Raw genomic sequence first — 9,609 nt, 5'->3', positions numbered from 1 at the left:
TACGTGACATTATTTGTGTGATTATTTCTTCTGTGTATAAGCACTTTTGAAACCAAATTGTCATTGTTGGATGTTATGCCTAGGAGAAAGCAGGACGCAAGTAACGTTGGACGAAAGTAACGAAGGAATTTTCCCGAATCCCTGACAACATTTGCTTTCCAGGCTATAACAGCACATTCAGCATGCAACCCTGGATAGAGCTGCCAAATCTTCAATTCAGTTCATGTTTATTTCTATAGCACTTTTATAATTTAGATTGTGTCAAAGCAGCTTAACTTAAGTTGTAGTGAACTGAAACTGTGTCAGTCTAGCTTTCAGAGTTGATGTTTAGTTTAGTTTAGCTCAGTGTGGTTTTAATTTCACTGGTGAAAGTCCAAATACAGAAGAGCAAATCTATCGATGTGCAGCTCCACAAGTCTCAAACCAGGCAAACAAGCGAAGAACAAACTTCACCAATTGACGAAAGTGAAAGGAATAAAAATCATGAAGGAAACTAGGCTCAGTTGGGCACGACCATTTCTCCTCTGGCTAAACTTCTTGTGCAGAACTGCAGTCTAGGCTTAGGAGGCTGGAGAACACTGGACATCCATCGTGGAAAACTGCAGGTGTGAGTAGCTCACCGGTGGGTGTTCAGGCTGGCCCACGGAATCAATGCAAAGACTTGTCTGTCACTGTGGTCTTTCAGGAATTAGTCTCATGCTCTCCACTCATTCATTACTGCCACAGCATCAGCTCAGGATATGGCCTGGTCCAGGATTATAGATACCTTGGCATCAATTATCATGTGATTTTGGGACCGTGTCCTGCGGATAGGTCTGAATTTCAGTTTTTATGTGCAGAAAGTAAATTATTGTAGCAAATGTTTTTTTTTTCCTATTGCAAGTTGTGATTCTCTTTTCAAGCATCACACTAATGATCAATCTACAGCTTAGTGCAGTAACAGATCCTTAAGTTTGCAATCTCTGCGTTTTTTGGTTTAAAAGTAAATCAGGTTCAAATGGCAAGTTCTGTGGAGTTCTGTGAGGAAAAAAGTTCTTAATGTCTCACTGCAAAAAGCCATAGCTTATTTTTCACATCTACATTAGAATTTGCAGTGTTTTGATTCATATGTTTTATAAAGTTAATGCATATTACTAATAATAATAATAAAATATTCATAAATTGTAGATAATTGTAACATTATGCATTGCTGGATGGCTTTTAAAACACAAAAAACATTTGATGGAGCTGAAATCTAAAATGAAAATGCAGTTTAATATTTTTTTCAAAAATAAAGGACAAAATTTGTTTGCAGTTAGCATTAACAAGGTCATAGTCAGATATATTTAAAATAAGGATTAAGCTAGTAAACTTAGCAAATATTTTGCTACTTTTGACTTTTTTACCCATATGTTACTTTTGTCTCTATACTGACAGCGTCAAAAGTAACAATGTGCAAATTATGTGAAATTATTTTGAATTATTAATTCTGTTTAGAACATTATCTTTTAAAAATAGGTACTTATGGAAAATGATACTTTTGTCCCCGCTCTCCCCCATCGGATCACATTTTAAAAATCTTTAGCAACTTTCACACATGTTATAATTTACAAAACGTTTCAAATGTTTTTTTTATATGTAATTGTTTAATATTTGACCAAATGTGGACTTTCAGTCACACTATAAGTTATATTTAAAAAGTGTTTTTAAAAAGCCTCAGGGCCAAAGTGCCCATGCAGAACTACGATGGTGGCTTTTATAACAGTACCGCCCACCGAATTCAAACTCTGCCATCTGATTGGTCGGTTTCGTTTCGTGCGTTTACGTCCTGCGAGATCGATTCAGCGCACGGCCATGTTAAATCTCTAGACGGAAGAGACAAAGCCACAGCAACAAAGAATATCTCAAGAAACGTTCGAAGAATTATCAAATCCACGAAGACTCAAATCCTTCAAAATTAGGAGGTAACGTTGTCTGACGTAAATTTAGTTGAATTAGCATTCATCATTCCCAATGTGCACAGCGAGTCTGTCTTGCTCGCTTATTAGCATAACGCTAAGCTAACCTGTCCTAACAATGTACCGCTAGCAGGTTGAACTAGCATGTGTTAAATAGCGTGTTTTAATTTTGTTTGTCGATCTTTCAACTCCGTTAACTAAGTTTCCTCACTCTCCGTGAAAATTACTTTCATTATAGTTTCACTTCCATAATGTTTGTAACTGTTAAGGTGAACTGTTTATTTAAATCTAATACTAGAAAAGTTTGTCGATAAACCACCATTGTGGCTCTTGTCGGCTAACTCGCTTAGCTCCTCAAACAACTCGCGGACACTTTTAGATCCCGATCTGTTCCTTAAACCTTTCAAAAATTAGCGAAGGGCTTTAAATCAAATTTGAATTAAGGCAGACGTGATATTAATCAGATTTATTAGTTAAATCCCAGGTGTTTCCTCACTTTTGACGAGTTTGAAACTGTTAGCTAAACGTGGGTGTCTTTTTAAATTAGTCTTAACATTGATACTATGAACTAAGTTATTATTAACGCAGAACTGTACTGTGTATTCTTAGTTTATTTTAATGTTCTCTGATGTTTTTAATGATAAACTGAAATAAAACCTTTGTTTGGCCACAAAAATTGTTCGTCCTTGATATGGTAACGTACTGATTTCTCTTTGTATAACTTTCACATTTGGCAGGTGTTCCAGAAATTTCTCCACTGAAGTGTTTAGGAACTGTGACAGTAAAGTGAGGAAAAACGAGACCTCGCCAAGTAAAGAGTGGATACATTTATGGACTGTTAACTTAATTTTGGACTCATAATCCTGCATTGACTTTCTGCTTGAAATCCCTCGGTGTCAGCAGAGTTTTTCAGCAGGTTAAATAGGAGCAATTGACACCGAGCAAATTCCTCACAACGAAGAGAATACAATAATTTTTAAGAGCACATTAAGAACCTTTTGCTGAGCCTTGTGCTTTTGAATGTAAATACTTACAATTTTTTTTGGATACCAAAAGGACTACAGAGGGTACGAAAGGATTTTTGCAATCCAGCTGTTTAAAAAAAAAAAGAGAGAGAGAAAAAAATGAACACTTTGGAATTTTTCAGGGATAACATAAAAGTGACTTTTTGAGAAGCATTAATAGATTGCATATTTGAAATCCTTGTGCAAGACTTGAATTTTACAAGTACTTGTTTCCTAGTTATTTTCTACGCCGACTCTAGACTTGTGATATATTTATTCATATAAATATAATTTTCTCCTTTTTTGGGAGAGCTTATTATAAACAATTGTTATACGCCAGGCTCTCTTCTTTTTAAGAGGTCTGTACGTACATAACTGTTTACACAAAAGCGCATTGAGCGTAATCGTAAACAGTTAAGCAAAGAGCTGAAAAAGTAGCAAAAATTAATTTGATTGAAAGTGTTGAAGAAAACATCTGACAATGGCTACAGCGAGAACTGAGATCCCTGCTTCAGTCATGCCAGTGACCAAACAAAATGGACAGGCCAAGCCCATGAGCCTTCAGACGGGATCTTTTTCTTCCTCAACACCATCAGGAAAGACACCTGTGATGCCCCAGAAAGGAAGCAGCATACCCCAAAGCAGTGGCGGTATCAGGTAATCTTCATGTAAAATATGGACTGAACTTTGTTTCTTTTAACATTGATTGATCATCTTGGTTGAGCTGTTTGTAACACATAATGTATAAAATTACTTCCATGATCTACATTTTGTAGGTTTGGAGATGACTGGAAGAAGTGCCTGCAGCTTCCACCAAAAGACACAAGAGTGAGAACTACAGTAAGTTCTGAAGATTTTCTTGTTAGAATCATTTTGATTTGTTTGTGTGTGTGTGTTTGTTTTTTTCAGTTTTTGACCTTTCACTTTTTGACAGGATGTGACCGCAACCAAGGGGAACGAGTTTGAAGATTACTGCCTTAAGAGGGAACTGCTGATGGGCATATTCGAGATGGGCTGGGAAAAGCCTTCCCCTATACAGGTAATCTATTGTGTCCGCTGTTAGAAATTGACCACAGTAGTAGTGGTACTGGAACTTCTAACTTTGTTGCTATACCTTGAAAAATATCAATATTAGATACCATTTTTCAAGGGTGTATATTTGCTCATGACATTGATGGAGACATACATCCCTAGAGCTGTATTTAACAGCACAAATTCTGTTTTATAAAAACATGAATAAAGTACTTAATAATAAAAAATAAACACTAATAATACAATTAGCAATTGTGTTCCTTGCAGCAAAAGTCTATTTACATGATTTTACTGCAGTCGGTCTTTTAGGATGTATGAATGTAGAGAAATTTAGAAATGTGTGTGACGCAATGTTACTGTTTTATTCCGGTAATTGTTTCTCATAATCATGGAGGCTAAAATCAAAACCGAATTTCGATAAATTGCACAGCGTTGGTTAATAGTATCACTGTAAACTTGTAGCAAACTTGACTGTGCATGTGTAGGTTACTAAGGGTTGACTGAGCATTATTGGATTTTGAAGTCGATTAAATTATTGGTAGTGACAATTCAGTTATTGATGGGGACACGTCCCCTCCGTCCATGCCAATTCTACGCCCTTGCGCTTTTGTTACTGTAAGAAAACCACACCAATTAATTAATATTAATAATAATATTACGCCTACAGGAGTGTATCAAATGTGTTTGTTTAAGCCAACTCTTTGTCCAAAACCGAATATTACAACGTCGGCCTGACATTTTGGCTTTTAACTGAGTGAAAAGCTCAATTAGTTGCTGCAGAAAGGTCCCTGTGAACATGCGGTCATACATGGAATGAGGTCTCATTTTGCTCTCGCTTTCATCCAGCTATCAAAGCACAAAAATGTTGCGAAACTGCTAACAGTTAGGATAGCTGAAGCCTTTGCAAAATCTGTCACATACCACACTGGAAGTAATTGGTATAAATGTTTTTGTGACAAAAAGGCTATCTAGTTGAGGAGATCTATAAAAACACAATCAGAGCCTAACTGTGCGTTCACACTGAAAGCGGTGACAGCGTCCAAGGTCGTTCTGGCTGCCCTGGTGACAAAGCTGTCTGCCTTCAGCTCTGGCGTCGAGAGCGTCAAAATTAGCTACATTGATCTCGTATGTAAAGGGGTCATTGCAGCATATCAGTTACATTCCTGCATAAAACATGTATAAAACATGCTTTCTGGCGTGAAAATGTTGCGCTCTTATCAAATTCATTTAAAAATGGAAGATCAAGTTGCATGTGGTGTGGCTTTGCTCCACTTAATTATCCAATGTGTCCATATATCTGAAATATTCTTAAGCAGCAATTCTGTTTTATACTGTCGTGTGTAGGGCTGGGTATCGAGTTCGATACTCTTTAAGCACCGACCAAATCGTCTCGATACTATCGAGTATCGAAAAAATCATTTTCGTTCGGTACCAAATTTCGATACCCAAGGGTATCATCTTGTCAACGTGCCCGGGTTAAATGCTGGTAATTGGCTGCAGCGAGGCTGTCTTGAAAATCAAAAGTTTACGGCGGTTATGCCCACTCGCTCAGAGCTTGTCAAATGTGAGGCTGTAATGCGTACACTACACTTTAATGCATTTTTGCATTGTTTGACTGCAAGATCACGCCGGCGCAGTCATCATAACAACGTGCCCACCACAAGCGTCGTCCTCTGTGACTGATGAAGATTAAAGCGAGATGGCTGGGGCTCCGAAAGGTAAACAGACACAAGCGCAAGCTGACGGCCCTTTACCACCTCCTCCGCTTCAAAATCACCTTAAAGTTAGGCGAACCTCGTGTTGTAACTTTTGTTTTTTGTCGCTAATAATACACGCACTGCAGGCTACACAGAGCAACTCTAACACCAGTGCGCACACACATCAGGATTCAGGGCCGTACCATTACATAAACTGCATGGGGGTAAATCAGGACTGAACCATTCTCTGCTTAAACAACACTTCGCATATTTCGCAGTGGCTAGTGTGGCTGCGGCACAGATGGCAGAACTCGCCGAACAGATCCGCCACTTTTGACGCTCATAAACAATGAAAGTCCTCGTGCTGGAGGAATTATGAGGTTGCTGAAGGTGTGCAGCTGTCGTGCAGTAAGGGATTTGCGTCTTTAATAAACTACGACAGTTTGCGTTAACTTTACAGTAAGAATGATTAATAAACCCATATGAAACAGCCCCTTAAAAGTCACGTCTCGCTTTTTAGTTTCAGTGTTAGGCGCGTTTTGCACAATTCCGATTTGCCTATATCAGATTTTTTTTGCTTGTCCGTTTACACTTTACAACAAATCAGAATTGGGCATCAATACCTGACAGTGTAAACAGGGTTTTTGTAAATTTTTATTAATTCTTTTTTTGGATCTAACATAGGCTGTGTAACGTTATGTACTGTTTCGATAGCTTAAAATACCTAGCTGAGTTGATACTAAAATTCTTTAAGGTTAACAATAAATGATGAAGTTTACATCACATTAAACTTATCTTATTTAAATGTCCTTATCCTTGGCAGCATTAACAGTTTAGCTTTCATGTTTTCTTCACATTTAATGTTATAGTCTCTGCTCCTGCTGAAAGGTGAATGCCACAGGGCCTTTACAAATTTTATTGTTAAAAGTTTGCTGCCTTTTTCTACGGTAGAGAAAGATTAGATTTACTGGATGTGCATTTTTCAATGCCCAGAAAGGAACCAAAAAACAGTCAAAATAAGTCCATGTGATATAAGTGGTTAAATCATAATTGTATGAAGCTGCGAGTATACTCCTGTGTGCAAAGTAAACAAAATTAACTTTATTCATTGATTTATCTATGAGAGGATCAGAAAGCTCTTTGATTAAATCCAAAATATCTTCATTTGAAGATAATTAATGACAGAATTTAAATTTTTGGGTGAACTAAACCTTCAAGCAGCAGTAAGCCTCACAAATACTCAAAATTGATTGACTTTAAACTGCTTGAACTTTATTAAAACTGTTTGTACTAATATATTGTGTTAACTACACTGTTCATTTTGTGCTTTTGTTGCTTTGTTTATTGATCTTGGAGATAAGCCTGCTGTGAAAAGTGTCCCAAACATCCTAAAAAAATAAAACCAAAGTTTCTTAGAGATTACGAGTTCATCGTATCGTTCAGAACAGGTATTGAATTCAGGTTATCGGTATCGAAAATTTTGGAACGATACCCAGCCCTAGTCGTGTGTGTGTGTGTGTGTATTTGTGTGTGTGTGTATGTATTCATTAATTTTCTTGTCGGCTTAGTCCCTTTATTAATCCGGGGTCGTTACAGCGGAATGAACTGCTAATTTATTCAGCAAGTTTTTACCCAGCCGCAACCCATCTCTGGTAAACATTCAAACGCACACACACTCATACACTACAGACATTTTAGCCTACCCAATTCACCTTTACCGCATGTCTTTGGACTGTGTGGGAAACCGGAGCACACGGAGGAAACTCACGCGAACGCAGGAAGAACATGCAAACTTCTATGTATTACGATAAAACTAAATGTAGCATTTCTCGCTGTCATTTAAAATATGCAATCCATAACACACCAGAATTATGCAGAGTTTAAACTTTATTTTGCAGGGGTAATTGTTGGCTGTAGCTTTTCACACATGTTGAACTCTAATAACACTGAGATCATGTTAGCCTATTACTTTGAGAGGTTTTCATAAAACGTATCAGCTAACAACTAACACTTATTTAATGAGTTTATTGATATTGAAATGGAGCAGTTACTAACATCTTGAAATTATTTACTCTGTATGACAGTCTTTCAAGTGCTTTGCTAAATTTATTGAATTGGGATTAAGCCATCTAGCCACTGGATACTGAGAAGTTGGGGCTGTTTACTGTAGTGCCCTCACATGCAGCACGTGTTGTCTGCTGCTGGTGAGAGCAAAGCTGTTATCAATGCGATCTTGCTTTTGGCTGGTATCGTTTTAAATATTTCAGTATCAATACTTCTAGAAATTTCTGTATTTTTGACATCATTACACAGTGTATTTGTTTTTTTTTTGTGTTAGGGCTCATTCACACAGTACTTGTTTTTTTTTCATCCAAATTCAATACTTTTCCATTGTTTTTCAGTGTAAACACATGCTAGATGGATGTGCATGATTGCTACACTCTTGTCTTTTGTATAACGATTTCTTCTGCGTTTAGATGCTAAGTTAAAAAAAAACTTTTAAATGCAACTCCACTGCTCTATCAGGTCCAAAACAGTAAACCAATCAGAAGAACTCCGAGGTGGAGGTAGTGTTTCTATTTAAAGGCACTCAATAGCTGTGTTCAGATACCCTAGTGCTCCATGCTGCACTTTTATTAAAACCATTTTTTAATGCTGCATCACGTTTTTCTCATTGATGTGTTTTCTCATTCACAGTGGCAAAACCAGAACTTAATACATGCCAAGTAGGGCTGCACAATCTATCGTTTCAGCATCAGTATCACAGTGTGCGCATTCGCAATGGACCCATCACAAAGATTTGCAACGTCCAGTCTGAATTACTGACCATGAGCCACAGAATTGTATTTAATCACTGTATTTAAATGATTTATGCAAAAAAAAATTCTTAGAAATGTTGTCTTGATTCTTGTCTAAATACATTTCAACAAGATTTTCACTTACCCCACAGGCAGATAACTTCCTTAAAAGAAGGAAAAAAAACTAATTTTCTCAAATTTCTTCTGACAGTGAAAACTAAACAATATTTTTATTTGGTCTGAGAATGTTTTTGATATTCGGTCTAGAAATAAGACAAAGTAAGAAAAGCTTTTTTTTTTTTTTTGCATTGTGATTATTTAATTTCTCTATCTGAATACAGTTAGACTCTCCAGATAACTGTCAAATAGAGCTATTCAAACTATCCTCTGAAATGGTAATTATATCACAATATATTGCAGAAAAAAAATCGCAATGTCAGATTTTTCCAATATCGCGCAACCCTATAGTGCTAAGCATAAACAAAGCAACATTTATTACCATTATCGCCGTAATTGTCACTCACCATAGAGGGATTCGCTCCTGCAAATGTGTTTGACAATTTATATTGTCAAAAATTGAAATTGAAATATTTGAGAAATGTAGTGAAATTTCAGCCATATTCTTTGTTTTTTCTTGGCTTAAATGATTTACTTGTTATGCCGCTTCATAAGGTCACAACACTCGTGCTCTGATTTTTAATTTTTTTTTTTCAGATTTTTTTGTGTCATGGCCCTAATGATCACTTATCTGGATTTTGTCAGCACTCTATTGTCCTTTCACGGGAGGGCTTACTGCAACAAATAGTGTTTAGTGAATGAGCCCACCTTAATAAGGCCTAAGAAGCAAGCAAAGGATCAGAATGTAGCTGCACTTTTCCATCATTAATGTTTAAAGTATGAAGCAATGCTTTTTCAATTACCTTTTGTAGATATCAAAAGTGTACTACCAAGTGTTTTACACCATTTGTACTTGTTTAGCATCGTCTGATTGTATTGAAACAGGGCATTTACGATCATATTACTTTATATTTGTGTCAAATGGACACGTCTTTATATTTATGTTCCACAATTTATTTTCTTTCTCTGTAGGAGGAAAGTATTCCTATTGCATTGTCAGGGAGGGACATTCTCGCCAGAGCTA

At 36.7% G+C, this 9,609-nt stretch overlaps 1 protein-coding gene across 1 annotated transcript in view; it reads left to right on the top strand.

Annotated features, from left to right (window-relative positions):
- The first annotated feature begins 1,838 nt into the window (after positions 1 to 1,838).
- ddx61 (DEAD (Asp-Glu-Ala-Asp) box helicase 61) overlaps positions 1,839 to 9,609 on the top strand; it is a 16,930-nt gene continuing 9,159 nt past the window's right edge. The window contains exons 1-5 of the mRNA XM_001340824.8: positions 1,839 to 1,943; positions 2,675 to 3,598; positions 3,718 to 3,781; positions 3,876 to 3,980; positions 9,558 to 9,609. The exon at positions 9,558 to 9,609 is cut by the window's right edge and continues 78 nt beyond it. Of these exons, the coding sequence (XP_001340860.1) occupies positions 3,423 to 3,598; positions 3,718 to 3,781; positions 3,876 to 3,980; positions 9,558 to 9,609 (397 nt within the window). The 5' untranslated portion in view covers positions 1,839 to 1,943; positions 2,675 to 3,422. The remainder of the gene's footprint in view (positions 1,944 to 2,674; positions 3,599 to 3,717; positions 3,782 to 3,875; positions 3,981 to 9,557) is intronic.

Source organism: Danio rerio, chromosome 16 (genome assembly GCF_049306965.1).
Source record: "Danio rerio strain Tuebingen ecotype United States chromosome 16, GRCz12tu, whole genome shotgun sequence".
Lineage (NCBI taxonomy): Eukaryota > Metazoa > Chordata > Actinopteri > Cypriniformes > Danionidae > Danio > Danio rerio.
The sequence above is the reverse complement of the archived record's forward strand: the minus strand, read 5'-3'. Positions and strand labels throughout refer to the sequence as shown.